Source organism: Rhinopithecus roxellana, chromosome 1, assembly GCF_007565055.1.
Source record: "Rhinopithecus roxellana isolate Shanxi Qingling chromosome 1, ASM756505v1, whole genome shotgun sequence".
Classification (NCBI taxonomy): Eukaryota; Metazoa; Chordata; class Mammalia; order Primates; family Cercopithecidae; genus Rhinopithecus; species Rhinopithecus roxellana.
The window spans coordinates 115,066,406-115,086,110 of record NC_044549.1 but is presented as its reverse complement, the minus strand read 5'-3'; the positions used below and the strand labels follow the sequence as shown (position 1 = coordinate 115,086,110).

The 19,705-nt window shown below is 34.8% G+C and overlaps 1 protein-coding gene across 1 annotated transcript in view; it reads right to left on the bottom strand.

The window, feature by feature from the left end:
• The window catches only part of SPATA16 (spermatogenesis associated 16), a 266,735-nt gene that overhangs the window by 151,873 nt on the left and 95,157 nt on the right, over positions 1-19,705 (bottom strand). The window contains exon 3 of the mRNA XM_010383875.1: positions 8,916-9,061. Coding sequence (XP_010382177.1) covers positions 8,916-9,061 — 146 coding nt within the window. The remainder of the gene's footprint in view (positions 1-8,915; positions 9,062-19,705) is intronic.

The following is a 19,705-nucleotide window of genomic DNA, read 5'->3' as shown; positions in this document are numbered from 1 at the left end:
CTCACTGTGCTAAATAGAGCAAATGTGCTCAGGAAAAGAAGTTCGTGATTCTAGACTCGTAAAATTTCAGGCTGGTCACCTGAGGTGTTTGAAATGTCACAAAGGTGACATTAAGGATGAAATTTGCACAGAAATTTTCCATTTGCAAAACATTTTCACATCTGTAATATCATTTGACCCCTTTCACAAGTGTTGAGGAAGATATTGTCATGATCTTATGTTTAGAAATCCAGAAATTGAGGCTAAGGGCAATTATGTGACTTGAGAAAGTCAAGACTCGCCAGCAATTTTGCAAGGATTCAAATTCAGGCCTTTGATTTCTGAAGTTTGTTTCCCTATAGTACAAGGAATCTTACAACTTCTCTCTTTATTTGTAATTATAGAGTTAATCCTTGACAATCTAGAACTTTTTTTTTTTTTAAACCCCAGGACACACCACTTACATGTTTTAGAACTTTTAAAATCTTAAATACATGAATGTTTTTAATGCCCCAGTGAGAATTACAGAGGAAGAGTTTGCAGAAAGGCTAAATGACTTATTCAACTCATTAGAATGGATTTTAGAGCTGATATATTAGAAAGTGAAAAACAAATATAAAAGAATCATCCTAAAATAACATGAATAAACCCACTCACAAGGAGTACCTGTGCAGCCTTCTTGCCAGCTTCAAGTATCAAAATGAACATTTCCAGAAGGCAGTCCTCAGCATGGGAGCTGTGCATTAGCACACCCTAATCTGTTTTCTAAGGACCACATGGAAGTCAAAAGCAAAGAACAGATCAATAATAACTAGTAGATTCACATTCTAAAGAGTCCCCCAACAACAGATGCATTGTTTCATAACAATACCACTCCATTAAGTGCATATATTGTTTCCTCATTTATAAGCTATTTTCATATTCATGAGTAAATGGGAAAGATAAATGCCAAGTGGGCACCGACCTCAGGGATAAGATGAGGTTAAATTTTAAGAAGAGAAAGAGTGAAAACTAAGATGAGAAAGAAAACATCAAGCAAGATGATTATAAACTAAACTGCTGTCAACCTGAATATAAGGGTAGAAGATAAAATGTCTGGATGAAGAGCTGTGGTAGGCATGGGAAAGTGTCATAGAGGCAATACAGGAGCGCTATAGGCAGAGCTATTTTAATTAATAATTGCAAGCTATGTTAAAATAAAAAATGATCAATATATGCATTTAAAAGGTGGTGAGTGTATTTAAAATAAACAGAATATGATCCCTTTATCACGTCTTGTGCAATTTGGAAGGCTCCTCAGGGAATCTGATCCACCTTCAGAACATGCCTGTGATTAAAAGCTCAAGAGGGGCCTAATCTGTTTTTCTCTGTCTTTGCTATGTCTTTACATTTTCCTCTCTTATTATACATAGTCATGGTTGTCTTCCTTCTCTACCCCCTGACCTCGTTCTTCTCTTCTTCCTCCTCCTTTTCTTCTTTAGTAAAGAAACCTCTAATTAGATGTCTTAGCCATCTGGATCCTGTTTCTTGTGCTCATATTAAGAGAAACAAATGATGACCCTTAGAAACTTAGCCATTTTTATTTGGATAATATATAGTTATATTTAATTATTTTCTGGAATTTATTTGCTTTAAACCTCATTATCATTTTTCTTACTTTTTATACAAGTCAGTCTATGTATTTACGCTGCAAGGCTATTTTACTAATTCATATGATAATCACAAAGAAGAGGGAGGATTTCAGGTATAAGAAAGGGGAAGAAAGTGGACGTATGTTAGTAGAGTCTCGTGATTTAAAAGTTGTGTTGTGTCAATATTGTAAAATTGTTGTTATATTGTTGTTGTATTGTTATTATTCACAAATCACACATGACGAAAGCAAGGCTTTACAATCCAGTGAGTGAAGTGGTAGCTGAAATCTGTGTTCTATGATTTCAAAGACAATGTCTAGTATTTCTCAATGCTACTGTAACCTGCAAGGGAAGTCCTCCAGATTTTAAAGGTGGTATGATTTTCATCATTTTCACGATGAAATGACATGACAACTAGAATTTTTGGAGGAGGATTAGTGACTGTAATGTCATAGGTTTGCTGGGATGTAGTTTATTTGCCAGGGAAATGGTAATAAGAAAACCTTCTCAGGAAGTTAGTGGAAGAACTAAGTGAGATAGCTTATGAAGGGCCCAGTTTCCACCTGCCACATGGTGGGTGTTCAATGAATGCTTGTTCTTGTTCCTGCTTGAGAACTACTTCTTGATGTAGTCAACTTTGCACTGCAGAAAGGTGTTACATAATAGTTGTTCCCTACAGTAGAAACAAATGAAGTATAATCTTTGCCCTTTCACAAAAATTAGCATCCTTTTTATATTTTTTTAGGGGTTAAAGGATGAGTTGGAATGTTTAATGTGATCTTCAGAGAAAGCATCTTTTCATAGGTGGATTTATTTTCATGGGAATACAATAGCAAGAGACATAAAGTACTAATGATCCATATAGCATTTTTATTTCTCCTGACTTCTCAAGGAGGCAAACTGCCTAACTTGCAAAAAGACCAACCAGATTCAGGAATGCTTTTAAAATAGCAATGCCAAGATTTTCTTTTATTTTTTTCACATTTGAAAGCCCATACGAACATAAACTCATGCACACATGGGCACACACACAGAGACTGTGTTTGTTTCATTTAATTGGAAGAAACAATCAGTAATCTATGAATCACAGAAGGAGATAAGTAAGAATAAACATTCTCTTCGTTGAGCCTTTCTTTTAACGGTTGATGAAAATGAGTATGGATAATGTAATGTCTTTCAGAAATGAATGGCAATATCATCAAAACAACCACTCATATGTTTTCCCAAAGCAAGACATTGTGAGTTGTTAAGAGATATATGCAGGTAAGATTACATCCTTTTCTTTTGTATTCCCAATTATTATCCCCTAGAAGCAGTATCAACACTAATACTTAGTAGTCTATACATTTGTTCATATCAATAAACTGGCACCAGCAATGGTTTTTAGCACCAGCAATGTTCCCTATTCTTTTACTATATTATAGTTTTGTTTAAGTTCATCCAAGGTCATGAGAATTATTTTATCTAATGTTATTTATGTGTTACCTTTAGTGGCCAAATTTTCAACTCTTAGTTCTGGTAAGGAAGAGAGCATTGTATTTAAAATATCTCATTTCTTGATATCTGTAAGAAATTTGCAAATTTCCTATTACTTCTACTATGAATCAATTCTTTCTAAAACTCATGAGTATCTGTAAGGCTTTAAGTGAATATCATGTTTGACCATAATTATCCCCAAAATTGTGATTGATGACATCCCAAAAGTTGTATTTTCATAGGAGTTTTCTAATTGTCTACTTTATTGAGTATGTTATGTTCAGAAGGGTGTTTTATTTATTTATTTATTTATTTATTTTTGAGACAGAATTCTCCCCCAGGCTAGAGTGCGGTGGTGCCATCTCAGCTCACTACAGTCTCCACCTCCCGGGTTCAAGCCATTCTCCTGTCTCAGCCTCCCAAGCAGCTGAGACTACAGGCATGTGCCACCACACCTGGCTAATTTTGTATTTTTAGTAGAGATGGAGTTTCATCATGTTGGCCAGTCTGGTCTCAAACTCCTGACCTCAGGTGATCCACCCACCTCCGCCTCCCAAAGTGCTGGGATTACAGGCAGAAGGGTATTTAAAAAATAATAGTCTCCTTTATGAAAATATAGAGCTTATTTCTAATACCAGTGAGAATTACCTGTATTTGTTTTTGGTGGTGGGATTATAATAAACACTAGCCTGATAGGTTTTGAGATTCAGGAATGCTTTTAAGCAGTTTACTCATATTTAAAGAAGAGAAAACAGAGGTAAAGGGAAGTTAATTATGAAAGTCAAAGCTAGTAAGTGATAAAACAGGGATTCAAATCTATGCCTTTGTTTAATTTTCTTATGTTTTGATCTGTGAGTTACTTAGATGGGTATGGTTTAATTTCCAACTATTTTGAGGGATTTTCTAGGAATCTTACTCTTAAACTGATTTCTAATTTAATTCCATTATGGTTACAGAACAAGCTCTATAAGATTTTAAAATTTTTGAAATTTTAATTGAGTCTTATTTTCATCTCTAGTAGTACACCTTCTCTTAAAATCTACTTTGATAATAGCATAGGAAAAGTGAGCATTAAAAATAACCTTTTATGTTTATTGTATAGTGCATCCTATTTCCTCTTTCCTCTTTCTCTAAGACTTCAATTACATGTATGTTAGATTTCTTGTCACTATCCCTGAGGACAGATCACTGAGCCGTTGATTAATTTTTAAAAAATCTTTTATTGTCTATCTCTTGTCTTTACAGTGGGTAATTTCTGTTGGTCTGTCTTCAACTTCACTAGTCTTTTCTTTAGCATTCTCCAAACTGATGTTAAAGTAATAAATTAGTGCATTTTAAATTTCAGATATTTTATTCATCTATGCTAAATCTCCATTTGGTTCTTCCTATAGCTTCTGTTTCTTTGTTGGGATTCTCATCTCTTCACTCATTACAACTATTTTTACCTTAAGATCCTTGAACGTATTTTCGTAGGTTTGTTGAAATCCTTGTTTGCCAGTTCTACATCTGGGTCTTGAAGATCTATATCTGGTTCTACATCTTGAAGTCTATTTCTATGGACTGCTTATTTTCTTAAGTCTCATTTTCCTACTTCTTTGCATGTGTGGTAATTTTTAACTTTATGCTGGATATTTTAGGTGAGACTTTGTGGGGAATCTGGATTATGACATATTTCCTGAAAAATATGTTAAGATGTTGAGGTTTTTTTGTTTTTGTTTTTGTTTTTTCCCCCTGTGAGAGAATGCAATGGCAGATACTCTTGTTCTTATGAAGCTTAGCTGTATTTTTTGTTAGGACAGGCCTATTTTGTCTTTGAATTTAATCTTAAGCTGTGGTCCTTTTGGTAGGTTATGGTCCTTATTATTGCAGTATGATCTTTCTGGGGCTCAACTGAGTACCTGAGGTGCTCAGTGAGGTCTATTTACCCTAGTACTCCAGCATCAACATCTCCAGGCACTGCAGGTCATCTAAGTATTTCCATTTAGCGCTTAGTTCTGTGGCAGGCAATTTCTGCTACATGGAATCTCTTTCCTCACATGCATGGCATAGATCTTGGCTAAGAACTTACAGTAAATTCCCATGCAGACTTCTGTCTCTCCACCCTTTCACACAACTGCCTCTTTCTTGGCCATGTTTCCTGTAATTATAGCTTCCTTGGCAGCCTTGCTATTCTAATCTCGGCCTCTTAGGTTTGGTGAGACTGCAGTTTAACTTGATATCCATGTCCCTGAACTAGGGCAGAAAAATAAACCGAGCAAAAAGCTGAGAAGATTATAGGGCTCATCATGTGTATTTTTCTTCTTTCAGGGATCACAGTCCTGCTCTGCATTGTCCAAGGCCTCAAAGCAGTTGCCTCTTATATTTTGTTCAGTTTTACAGTTGTTTACAGCAAGAAGGCAGATTCAGTACCAATAACTGTGTCATGGTTAGAATAAAAAATTCATGGGTTTATAATTATTTTTCACAAAACCTTGTGAAATAGTGCTTGTGAAGTAGTACTATTATAACCTAGTTTTATCAAAAACTAAATTCAGTCTAGTGAGTGGAGGAGTCATAATTTGAACCTAGGCAGTCACGTTCTAGACTTTGTGCTCTGACTAAATATACTATGCTGCCTCTGTAACATAACTTACATTGATTTCCTTCACAGCATTTATCATACTCTTCATCTCATATATACGCCAATATTTATTTATTTACACTTTGTTTGCTACTTCTGCTGGTGTATAAGCATCATGTATTTTCTATTTATAGCTGTCTCTCCACTGCCTAACACAGGAAAAGGCTCTTGGTGGAAATACTTAATAAGGCTCTTAAAATGAATGAATGAATGTAGATACTACTATTATAAAATAATTTTTAAAATAGTGATTTTTCTTACACATTTGGTACTTTAGACTTCATCTTGTCTGCCACCTTGTGGCAACAAAATTGTATATATATCAAAATATATTTATATAATAAAAGAATCATAGCAGAATTTTTAATCTTGATAAGAAAGCAGTAATTGCAAATTGGTCTCTAGAAATGTTCAAAACACCTTCTGATAAACAGTGGCACTGGTTTAATGAAGTGAGCAGACAGTTAATGTATTAGGAGAGTCTAAGCATTACTTTTGGTTGAAGTAAAAATTAATACTTATATTTGCTACTTTGGATATGTTATGAATAAAAAGAAGAGCCATTTTGATAATAGTTGTTTTCAGAGTCTTTGTATCGTTGACTATTTTAGTTTAAATGGCAGTGCTTAGCTGATTAATTTCAAAACATATCTTTGTTGATCTTAAAACCATAAAGTTATGGTTCTTGTAGTCTTCTCTATGACAAAACAATATGCATTTATTTTTATCAGAAGCAAAACTACATGATAGTTTTTAAGCTAATTTTTGTATTGACGAGTCTCCTAAAAATATGCAGTAGACCTCACATTTCCATAAAATTAAAGAGAAAATGCTTCAGCAAATGCAAATAAATGCAAAAAAGGAATATTTTAATTTTGATTCATGATTAGTATCAACTTCCACAATGTGATAATAATACAAAAGCAGAATTCTGCATTGAGTATATAACTAATGGTTGTAAGCTATTTATAGAGTAAATATCCTAATTAACTTATTTTATAAAACACATTTGTTAATTGTATTTCAGATGGTTTTAAAATCTAAGATCTTTCAAGATGTTTTGATATTAAAATCATATGTACTGACTTATGCAGTTCTGCACTATGACCAGACCAGCAAAATGATTTATTTCATTTGGTGCATTATTAATTGTATGAATTGACTGTTTAACCTTTATTGATTTACATTTCTTACTTAATGTTCAACTTAGGAACAGCAGCAAAAATTATTTTACAAAAGTTAATTCTAATATAATGGGAAAGATAATTTTACTATTCACTGTTAAATACATTCAATTCAGTAATTTTCAAGGTCTTGAAAAAGCACTCTTAGTTTCAAAGCAGAAATTTTCTAATTCTAAATAGTGAACCTACTGAAGCTGATTTTTGCATTCTCAGGAACTGCAGCATCTTGTGGTTCTTATATTTGGATTACAGTGGAATTTTTGATCTTTCGTTCTCATTACTTTTTTTTTTACTGAATTCTTATTAACCAGAGACTGTTACTTACTTTTAATAACATTGAATTAATTACATTTTGACATGACCATGCCATTTGGAACCCTTTTATTATTAAATATGATTCAAAAATTCATCAAACTATTCTGATATCCAAGAGATATTTCCTTTAAAACATAGGCCATATAGGTGGCCCTTTTTATGTGTGATTATAATCATGGAGAAGGTGAAGTATGATTACTTTCAGTGCATCTCAATATATTATTGTTTATGCATGCCTTTGGATTTTATGAATATTTTGAAGTCTATAAATAGCTTTCAAATGTTTATTTCTATGTTTAAAATTTTTACTTATTTATGTTCTTTTCTTTTGCATGATCGAATATTTTTTTAGTCTGTAAATAGTTCACAAATATTTTTCCCACAAATCACCCAGGTAGCCCAGAAGTTGCAATATTTTGACATACTGAAATACACATTACCTTTCCAGTAATTCTTCTTTCAAATGGAAACAGAACAAAATTCTTTGACCGACCATATATCTTGATGTTTTTTGAAAACTATGGTTGCATAAAATATTTCCAGATAATGTAGGGATTAAAATTTTCTTTTAATGTCAAAGGAATCTGCCTCTAGGTTTTGTAGTTTACTTAAGAGGGAGAATGGCTTTCAAAAAGGTTGTCTTGTGAATTTCAAAGTGATTTTGTTGTCTGTAGGTTCTTGAGGTCAAGTTTAAGTTCACTACTAGGGCTGTGAAAAATCTTGGGTAGAAACAACTTTTGCATCCTGGTGGATGTGAGTTTGTAAATGACTTTTGCTGTGCTAATAAATCTCCCATTTACAAATTAGTCTTAATATAACTGATAATCATGTTCCCCAGTTGGTTATTAAGAGAGCAGAAATTATATTTTCATTTTGATATTAGTTTGCCATTTGTATCCAAAAGAAGTATAGGAAGTGAGATGAGAAAATGAACAACACAAAAGTTCTAGGTAAATTGCTCAAAGTCAGACAGGGAGGGATAGAGTCATCACAATTTCAAGGAAAGAGTCTGTTGAAAGGCATAATATAATCTCTTTATCTTTGCTGCAGGTTAAAACTGATTATCACCCATGAGAGAAAGACCCCTAAAACATAAAATACAGGAGAGGTACATTTTTATAGAAGAAAAGACAGGCCTGGGTAACTCTGGGGACTCTGGGAAGTCATATAGAGACACACAGATACATACTTCTAAAGAAGAATAGAAATATAAAAAAGAAAATTTTAAGGACCGAGATAAAAAGTATTTCATACCTTTGGAAAGCTGTCCAAAGGATCCTTTGAATCAGCTAATGTGATCACCAAATAAGCCATAAACTTTCGAGTCTTGGCTCATACTTCACAGTCAGAATTCCCTTCTACCGTTCCATAACTGCAGTTTTGACAATCCTTCTTACCTTTGAATACCACCTCCTTTATTTACCTGTTCTCTCCCTCCTTTCTTCCCACAGCAATTTGCTTCTGCAGTTGTCTGCCTCTTAGCTTTGCCCTGCATTATGAATAGTTTCTTGCGTCTCTATTTCTTCCATTAGGTTTTGAGATTTTTGTGGTCTCCATGATTGCCTCACTTGACATAAACCAAGCAGTAAATAAATGTGGTTTGTTTCTTCTTTAAATTGAAATAAAATGGAAGGTGATCAGGCAGGCTCAGATAGTACCCTCCACTAGCATGAACAGCATTTACTTGCACTTATTAGTATATGATTTTACCTGTGTGCATGATTCAGGGCAAGATCTGGTTTCCTCATCCGTAGATAACAGGTAACAAGCTTTGTCTCAATGAAACTCGCCACGCTTGCTATATCTTCCGCAGATGCATCAAATGGTTCTCCCAGAACTGCTCCTTTGCTGCAAAGCTTTAAAAAATATAATACTTTCAACATCCTAATAATCTTTCATGTAATTTACCTTTTAAATAAACAAAACATGTGTACATTTTATTTATATGTGTTTTGTATATATGTTAAAAGTATATATGATACTTTTTCCAAACCACAAGTAAAATATTAATATTTTGATTATAAATTAAATAAATTGTTCGTGTTCAATATTAAGTGACTATAATATAAAATAAAGGACACGTTTTACTGTAAAATGCTTCCTGTAAAATATTTTAAAAGTATGATAGGTTTTAAAGGAGTGCCAGTTGCTAAGAATGTCTGTTTTAAAAATAAAGCATACAATAACCAAAGATATTAACAGAAAGCCAGGCATAAATCATATTAAATACCAGTGCTTTTATGAAAACCCAGCTGAGCCATGATCTAGCACACTATCAAGTTTGATTTAATATAACAAGAGGTATCGGAAGTAAACTCCTAGGAGCCATTAACATGATCGGTGATTAATTTGAGTCTGAATCATATTCTCTAGTATGTTATTGAAAGAAAAGAAGTGAAAATTTATTAGAATTTATTGGCAGAGGACACAGTATCTGAAAAATATGGCAAGAATACGAATTCTTAATAAAAGTTCCAGGAAGTCAATGGTTTCTGGGCATCATAGATAAACTCTAGAGAAATAAAATAATTAATTTTTTTGGAGAACCCCAAACATTACGAAGTGTCAATAATGTGACAAGGAAAGATCAGCACTTTTTTTTCCCCTCAGAGTTTTCTACTGTTCTTTGGAATTAAGACTGATGGAAAAGAAGTCCTATCTATTTTCAGTGACCTTATTCAGGATATTGCCTTCTTTGCTCTTTTCTACCTCCATCTGTGCATACACTGGGGGAAATTTTCTTGCCAGAGATAGTAGTATTTGCAGTTAATACTTATTTATATATCCTTTAGCATAAAACTTCTTGTATTTTAAATCCTGCTTGCTTAAATGACATAGTTTAAAATAAATTTTCTTCTATAGGTTAAGTCTTGAGATGGTTTTGCCATGTATATTAATGCTATTGTCATTTTTTAAATGCAGTTTGTTATTTGAATGTGGCTATATTCTGTTCTAAAATGCACTTACTTTCTTAGTAAAGGCTAAAAAAAGACTAAAGGCTAAAAAAAATCTAGAATCTAGATGTTCGATATCCACAGTCTGAATTGGTAGTTGCCTAATGCTGTTTTCTTTTGCTTGCATATCTTATTAATCCTGGAGATTCATATTATTTTTAAAACCTTTTGTCAGTTGGATGAATGGAATATGTTACTTTCTTCATTTAGCAAAAAGTACTTACTGAGCATCTACTATATACCAGACAAAATTGCTCTCTTTACATTTTAATTTGAATTGATTAGGACTTTTTCATAAATCTTTTCTATTTTTAGCTCTATATAAATTCCCCTTTCTTATTCCTTACCTATTTCTATTGACAAGCAAATCTTTTTATTATTAATTATAATAAATATTTAGATATTTAAGGTATTAACCCTTTTCTGGTAGTAATAATATACACATGATAAAATGTGGGGATTCCACCCACAAATAATTTTTTGGAAAAGTGTCAGCTTTTCCTTATGTTTTGTAAAGGCTCTCAGAATACATAAAACACTTCTCTCAATTATTTTGAAAAAAATTAGCAAAGACTATTTGTGGAAGATACACTGGAAATGGCCTCAGTCAATGCTAAGTTTGGATGCTTCATAAAGGTCACCTGATAAAATTGGTAATAAAAGAGAGAAAACATTTAACCCAGATTTAGTAATTATTCTAGAGAATCTGGCCTCAGAAGTGTCAAGTGTGGCTGTAAACAGGTTTTAAAACATAATTTTACAAAGCATGATAGTTTGAAGATGTCAATTTGAGATAGCATCTCCTTTCTTCTGTCAATCTGATCCCACAGGATCCAGAAATACCTAAACAGAGTTTTCCATGAAAGATTTTTTTTATTTATCAATACCTTATATTAACATTCCAGATCTTCTCAATTAATTTTATCTACCTTTTTTTTTTTTTTTAAGACAGAGTCTGGCTCTATCTCCCAGGCTGGCGTGCAGTGGCGCGACCTCTGCTCACAGCAACCTGCGCCTCCCAGGTTCAAGCGATTCTCCTGCCTCAGCCTCCAGAGTAGCTGAGATTACAGGCACGTGCCACCAAGCCCGGCTAATTTTTTGTATTTGTAGTAGAGACGGGATTTCACCGTGTGAGCCAGGATGACACGGTCTTCTGACCTCGTGATCCGCCCACCTTGGCTTCCCAAAGTTCTGGGATTACAAGGGTGAGCCACCGCACCCGGCCAATTTTTGTATTTTTAGTGCAGACGGGATTTCACCATTTTGTCCAGGCTGGGTCCCGAACTCCTGACCTCAAGTAATCTGCTCACCTCAGCCTTCCAAAGTGCTGGGATTACAGGCATGAGCCACTGTGCTTGGCTCAATTAATTTTATCTTTAAATGAAATCAGCCTTTGTTTCCTCAAATCTTAAATACTCAAATCTCCTCTTCACATAAAATCTTAAAAAAGAAACAAGATGTCTTGTGGTCTTTGCCTCTTTCTGTCCTTGTTTCTCTCTGATGTGATGGTGTGGAAGAGCCTCCCTTTAGACACACTTTTTTTTTTTTTCTTGAGACAGTCTCACTCTGTCTTGCTCAGGCTGGAGTGCAGTGGCGCCATCTTGGCTCACTTCAGCCTCCACCTCCCGGGTTCAAGTGATTCTCCTGTCTCAGCCTCCCAAGTAGCTAGGACTACAGGGGTATGCCACCACACCCGGCTAATTTTGTATTTTCAGTAGAGACAGGGTTTCACCATGATGGCCAATCTGGTCTCGAACTCCTGATCTCAGGTTATCCACCTGCCTCAGTCTCCCAAAGTGCTGGGATTACAGGCGTGAGCCACCGCGCCCCAACCACTTTTTATGGGATAATGTGGAAGTCATTCAGTGAGTAGTTTCCATGAGGACATGCAGGTTTTTCATGGCAGGCAGGAGGAAGCCACCTTCAGATTTCATAACTGTAAAGGCTTTGTCTATAAACACTGAGAGAAGTGAAAAGTCTCTACTTGTATAAGATTCAAGGCAAGAAAAGAAATAAAAATCATCTATCTTAACACACTAATGAGAATACTTCATGAAACCAAGCTGAAAGACAACAGTGAAAGATAAGGATAATTCTTTAGTTTAGGTTAAAATCAGAAAATAGGCAGCCTGCTGGGTAGACTTTATGTGTGTTCGTTGAATTCTTGCTTTACCAATCAAGTGTTGTAAGATTGAGAATTTTACTGACTGTATCAAAGATTGCTTTATTTATTCTCTTCCAAAGTAGCACATCTTTGAATTAAGCTTTGCAATAAGGTAAACTGTTAAAAAAATGTGTTGAGGTTAGAAGTAGAGTTATAGGTACATGTAGACAAAACGCTGGCATCAGAACCATGAAACACATTTCAGATATTTTACTAAATTTTGAAATTTCCATATAGACATTTGTATAGACTGAGCAGTTAATTCTCCAGAAGGTGAAGAAATTTAATGTGGTGTGAATTTATTTAAATCTAGGAAGGGCGACTTTATTCACCTTAAAACAAAGAGTATTTGTCTAGAAATGTATAATTTAAATCTTTGGTGTAATAAGTCATGGAGATAAGGAATAAAAACTTTTACATTATCTGAAATAGTATATCACTGAGAAGACTTTTAATTAGGAAAAATTAAGTTAGGAGTTAACTTTTTATTTCAAAAGAAACCCTAAAATATTTTTGAATACAGTATGGACAAATTAAAAGTCAATATTTAAGGGAAAAAATGCAGTCTAAATTCTTATGAGTGTAGCTGTTGTTTAGATAAGAACCTAGATATTAAAAATGAAATTTCAGGCCTGGCACGGTGGCTCATGCCTGTAATACCTGCACTTTGGGAGGCTGAGGCAGGCGGATCACCTGAGGTCAGGAGATTGAGACCAGCTTGGCCAACATGGCGAAACCCCATACGTACTAAAAATAAAAAATTAGCTAGGCATGGTGGCGGGCACCTGTATTCCCAGCTACTAGGGAGGATGAGGCAGGAGAGTTGCTTGAACCCAGGAGGCAGAGTTTGCAATGAGCCAAGATTGCACCACTGCACTCCAGCCTGGGTGACAAACTGAGACTCAGTCTCTAACGATAATAATAATAATAATAATAATAATAATAATAATAATAGGAAATGTCAGTACTAAACTGGAATCATAAGCTCAAATTTTAATAAGGTTTCTCAAAATTCTTTTAAGAAATAAATATCTAGCTTACTTTTAGAATTGTGCACAAAGGGATTTCAAGGTTTGTTTAAAAACAGATACAAATAACATCAACTACATTAGTTGCAGAAATAATATTAAATAATACATGGTGAGCCACATTCTTAAAAATGCAACTACACATTTTTCTTCAATTAGGATCATCATTATCCAGATTAATATTGCTAATAGTTTCTCCTTTATTAAAATTCTGTCTGATGAGTGTTTCCTCACTGTATCCTGAAATAAAATTTTCAGTGATCCCTGACAATTTAGAAGATAACTATAAATCTGGAAAAGCATGGCATTGTTTGAGTCATCAAATGTCTACAAATAAGGATATATATAATCATCAACTGGTAATTTGTAAGGTTTTTGGAAATTATAAAAAAAACTAAAGATGGGGAAAAAGTTATCCATAACTCTATCACCATATATATAATTGCCATTAATTTTTGCCATATTTCTTTCTATACATTTTGTGGTTTTGTGTCATAATAGAAGATATATTACATAATTTTTACACTGCTTTTTCTTATGCTCTGCTTTTTTTTAAGTTGGAAAATAAAAGCATGTTAATTATAATTATATTACATGTTACAATTATAGTTGAAGACTTCAATATTCCCCTCTCAGCAAATGACAGAAATATTAGAAAGAAAACCAGTAAAGATAGATCTGAACAACACAATCAACCAACAGGATGTAACTGACATACATGCATATATACATTATACATAGGAATAAAAAACACAGGACCCAGCAACCCCATTACCTGGTATATACCCAAAGGAATATAAATTATTCTGCTATAAAGACACTTGCACACGTATGCTTATTATAGCACAATTTGCAATAGTAAAGACATGGAACCAACCCAAATAGCCGTCAGTGATAGACTGGATAAAGAAAATGTGGTACATATACACCATGGAATACTATGCAACCATAAAAAGGAATGAGACCGTGTCCTTTGCAGGGACATGGATGAAGCTGGAAGCCATCACCCTCAGCAAACTAACATAGGAACAGAAAACTAAACACCACATATTCTCACTCATAAATGGGAGTTGAACACTGAGAACTCATGGACATGGAGAGGGGAACAACACACACCAGCGTCTATTGAGGGGTGGGCTTTACATGTATCCTTTTTTTTTTTTTTAAGAAATAAAGAAAAAAGAAAGAAAACACATATGTAAAACATTCCACTCACTAGAAGAATACACATTTTTCTTACATGCCTATAGAAAATTCACCAATATAGACCATATCCTGGGCTATAAAACAAACCTCAACACAATGAGAAAAGTGAAATAATTCAGAGCATGTTCTCTGACTATAATGGAATAAAAACTCAGTGGTAAAAATCCCCAAAATAATCTAATTTGAAAGTGAACAAAAGACATAAACAACCATTTCATACACATGCAAATAAACACATAAAAATATGTTTGACATCATTATTCATTAGAGAAATGCAAATTGAAACTACAATGAGGTATCACTGCACACCTACACAATGGCTAAAATAAAACAATAGTGGCAACATCAAAAACTGAGAAAGCTGAGCAAATGGATTGCTTCATCCTACATTGCTGATAGTAGTGTGAAATGGTACAGCCACTACAGAAAACAATATGGAGAAAACAGTTTTTAAGTCATTTATACAACTCAACAGTTCCACTCCAGAGCACTTATTCCAGAGAAATTCTTACGTTCACACAAAAATCTGTACAAGAATGTTCATAGCAACTTCATTTATAATAGTCCCAAGCTGTAAGTGATCTAGATATCCTTCAATGGGTGAATTATTCAACAAACTGGTACATCCATACAAAGAACACTACTTTGCTGTGAGAAGGCACCAACTATTGATCCATGCAATGACTTGAATGAATCTCTAGGGAATATGCTGAGTAAAAAAATCTGATCTCAAACTGTTACATAAAATATGATTACGTGACACAATCATAGGAATGGAGAAGAGATCAGTGATAATGAGGAACTAGAAAATGCATAAGTGTTATGTTTACAAAAGTCAACAAAAATGAATCCTGTAGTGAGGGAACTGTAATGTATCTTGAATTTGGTAGGTGGATATGCAGATTTACATGTCATAAAATTGCACAGACATAAGACACGCACACATGTACATGAGTGAAAGTTCAAGTAAAACAAGAAATTTTAAGATTAGTGGATTGCCTTGGTGTTAATATTCTAGTTCTGCAAGATATTGCCTCTGGGAGAAACTGCATAAACGGTACATGAGATCTCTCTGTATTACAACTGCCTATGAATCTACAATTATCTTAAAGTAAAATTTAATTAAAAATAATAATGTTAAAAGTTAGGTGTATTTAATTTGATTCCTTCCTTTATTTTATTCAGGACAATTTTAATCATGTTTAACTGGGGTTTTGGATGACAGGATAAATCATATCTAAAGGAAGGAATTTTCTGTAAGGTTTTACTGTGTTAAGTTTTAGATAGATTTCTGTAATGAGGAGTAACAACTCATAATGGACCAGGCATGGTGGCTCATGCCTGTAATCCCAGGAGTTTGGGAGGCCGAGGAGGGCAGATCACAAGGTCAAGAGTTCAAGACCAGCCTGACCAACACGGTGAAACCCTGTCTCTACTAAAAATACAAAAATTAGCCAGGCACGGTGGCACGCACCTAATCCCAGCTACTCAGGAGGCTGAGGCAGGAGAATGGCTTGAACCCGGGAGGCGGAGGTTGCAGTGAGCTGAGATCGTGCCATTGCACTCCAGCCTGGGCAACAAGAGTGAAACTCCATCTCAAAAAAAAAAAAAAAAAAAAAAAAGGACAACTCATAATGAGGTTTGTTTTGAAGTTTCATTCACAAGCCATTAGAGAAGGGTACATCAGCCCCTCCACATCTTCATTATGATGTCTGTTGTTTTAGGACATTTGCTATAAGATGAGGATTGTGTTTAGTGATATTCATAGAAGGAAATTGGCAAGTCCTTCTGTATAACGACTTTGTCATTTTTGTTTTCGTTTTTCTTGATGATCTTTTAGTTTGTTAGCACTTATTTACAAGTAATTTCTTTCAAAAAGAGCAAATGTGGATGGTAACTTTTCTAAGCTCATGAACAGCTAAGAATGTATTTCACTGACATGTAAGAAATGCCAGGCACAGTGGCTCACGCCTGTAATCTCCGCACTTTGGGAGGCTGAGGCGGGTGGATCGCCTGAGGTCAGGAGTTCAAGACCAGCCTGGCCAACATAGTAAAACCCCATCTCTACTAAAAATACAAAAAATTAGCTGGGAGTGGTGGTGGGAGCCTGTAACCCGAACTACTAGGGAGGCTGAGGCAGGAGAATCTCTTGAACCCGGGAGGCGGAGGTTGCAGTGAGCTGAGATCACACCATTGCACTCCAGCCTGGGCAACAGAGTGAGACTCTGTTTCAAACAAACAAACAAACAAAAAAGAAATGTATTTTTTTGGGACATAATCATTTTTTCTGTAAATACATAGACTGCCATTTACATTATGGTATTTCCCATGCAGACAAGAAAAAATATGCTTTTTAAATGAAACCAGGCATAATTTAAAATAACTTCTTATGTTGAAGTTTCTTTCTTTCTCCCAAATGTGTAGTATTATTTTTCTTTTTATAACTCAAAATTACTACTACTGGGAGTCCACATATGTTCTATTTTCATGTATTTTGCCTGAAAAAAGATAACTTCTGTGTTTGCGTACTCATGTATTTATTTTTCTAACTTAGAAAAGTTTTCTTCAGTTACATTTCAACTATAGTGTTTTCTTTTTCTTTCTTTCTTTCTTTTTTTTTTTTTTTCTTGAGACAGTCTAGCTCTGTTGCCCAGGCTGGAGTGCAGTGGCAATATATTGGATCACTGCAAGCTCCCCTTCCCAGGTTCACGCCATTCTTCTGGCTCAACCTCCTGAGTAGCTGGGACTATAGGTGCCCGCCGCCACACCGCCTGGATAATTTTTTTTTTTTTGTATTTTTTAGTAAAGACGGGGTTTCACCGTGTTAGCCAGGATGATCTCGATCGCCTGACCTCTTGACCTGCCTTGGCCTCCCAAAGTGCTGGGATTACAGGCGTGAGCCACTGCAGCTGGCCTATAGTGTTTTCTTTCTTAAGAAAATAATTCTCAAGCTGCATCTTTCACCTCTATTATTCCTATCTATTAGGATCTCTGATTTTTTTCACCTCTGTATTTCAGGAGAGTGTTTCAAGATTATTGGTTTTATCATTCACTTTATTTTCATTATTTACTTTATAGTTCATTTTATAAGCCAATGCTAGTGATAATAAATGCAAACATTTAAATACTGTTAAGTTAGTATGTGGGATTCTCCCCAAACATCTGGCCCTAGAGTCGGCTGGGCACGGTGGCTCATGCCTGTAATCCCAGCACTTTGGGAGGCTGAGGCGGGTGGATCACCTGAGGTCAGGAGTTTGAGACCAGCCAGGCCAACATGGTGAAACCCAGTCTCTACTAAAAATAAAAAAATTAGCCACGTATGGTGGTGGGCATCTCAGCTACTCAGGAGGCTGAGGCAGGAGAATTGCTGGAACCTGGGAAGCAGAGGTTGTTGTGAGCTATCACACCATTGCACTCCAGCCAGGGCGACAACAGCAAAACTCCATCCCAAAAGAAAGAAACAAAGCCAAAGATAGAGAAGCGAGAAGGTCCAACACTGAATCCTAAGGATGTTCTCTTGAATCAAAATATAAAAAATAATTTTAAAAGTCAGTATTCTTTTAGGTATTTTGAAAAAGTAATTTAAATTTGAGAATTAGAGGAAAAATGAAAATTATAAAAAAATTAAATTACAAAATGAATTTTAAACTAGATACAATAAGCACATAACCAATATGAGATAAGATCGAATTGTAAATGTGGAGGATAAGCTTTAAAAATAAACAATATTAAAGATTCCATTACTAAAGAATTTTTACAATTTCTAAGATATTTTCATATGCAGAACTGTACTTAATTTCTCAGAATTTCCATGAAGTCAATAAAACACTTACTATTGCCTTATTTTACAGGTATAAAAATCTGTGCTAAAAGATTTAGTGATTTGCCCCCATTGATAGCAGATACTAGAATTGATTTGTTAAATGGAAGGTTCTCTACATCATGCTAGTTGTCTTAAGTTATGCTACTCATTACTTTTTAAATCTTACTATGTGGCACCTCTGTTAGAAATTCAGTAGACCTTTTCTTTACAACTCTCAATGATTTTCTTTTGGAAATATGGTTTCTGGATCCTAGTTGAGTTTAATGTTTCCATTTTTTTTCACTGTGTAGCATCTATTCAAAGGTCTATCTTTGTATAATAAGAGATTAATCCAAGCCAAATGATTGCTAATAGATTGAGCTGGTGGTTTTACTGGGTTCACCTGCAACTCACTTCAGTGCTGTTAGACCTTTTACATATAGAACTCCCTTTGCCAGAATTGGAAGGGGAAAAAGAATCCCAGACTTCAGTCACCAGAGTTCACCACTCTTTCTTTCACCATCTCTTCTTACCAACATCATATCTCAAAATGAAGTATACCACACTTGTCCATTTCCACCTTGGACATGATAAATGAGATTAACATTTGTACATGGATATACAGAGAGAGATACTAACTAGGTGATAAAATAGCACTGAGAGCCCCAGATATAAGTCCTTGAGCAGAAGGGAGCAGATACTGTTGGCACTCTAGTTGCAAGAGTCCTGTGTCTCTGAGTTGGGCATAGCAATGGGTATAGGTAACAATCTACTTTTTATCTGCTGTTCTTTCTTGGGGATTTGGTTTTCAGAAATCTCACTTGGTGCTTCATAGATTTTCATAGTTATTGTACTTAAAAAAAATTTCTTCCTGTGGGTTAAGTATATGGAGGGATGAGAAATATGCACATCAATTAGTCACCATCCTAACTTGCAGATTCCTTAATGGTATCTTTAAAATTTCTTTTCAGATACCAAACTAAATGTTCAAGACATCAGGGGTCTTGCAATTAATAGTTTTCAATTTTAATAAATATCTTTTTATGCTCCCTTAACAGGGTGGAAAGAAGCTCTAAACTGTAGAATAACATCCATTGGTTTTACATTCTCTTATCATTTTGTTACATGAAAGAGGAATGAATCAGCAAGCTCATCACTTGTAACTTTCCACATGGTGCCACATAGATCTACTAAAGTGTCTCCCTGGGAGAGACAGCGTATGTAGGGCTAAGAGATGTGAAGAATTATGTTCACACATCAGTGGACTTAAAAGTACTATCAGCGTTTCAGGAACAATGCTTTTCAGCCGGGTAGGCCATGGTGTGATCTCTATTAAATTTATGCAA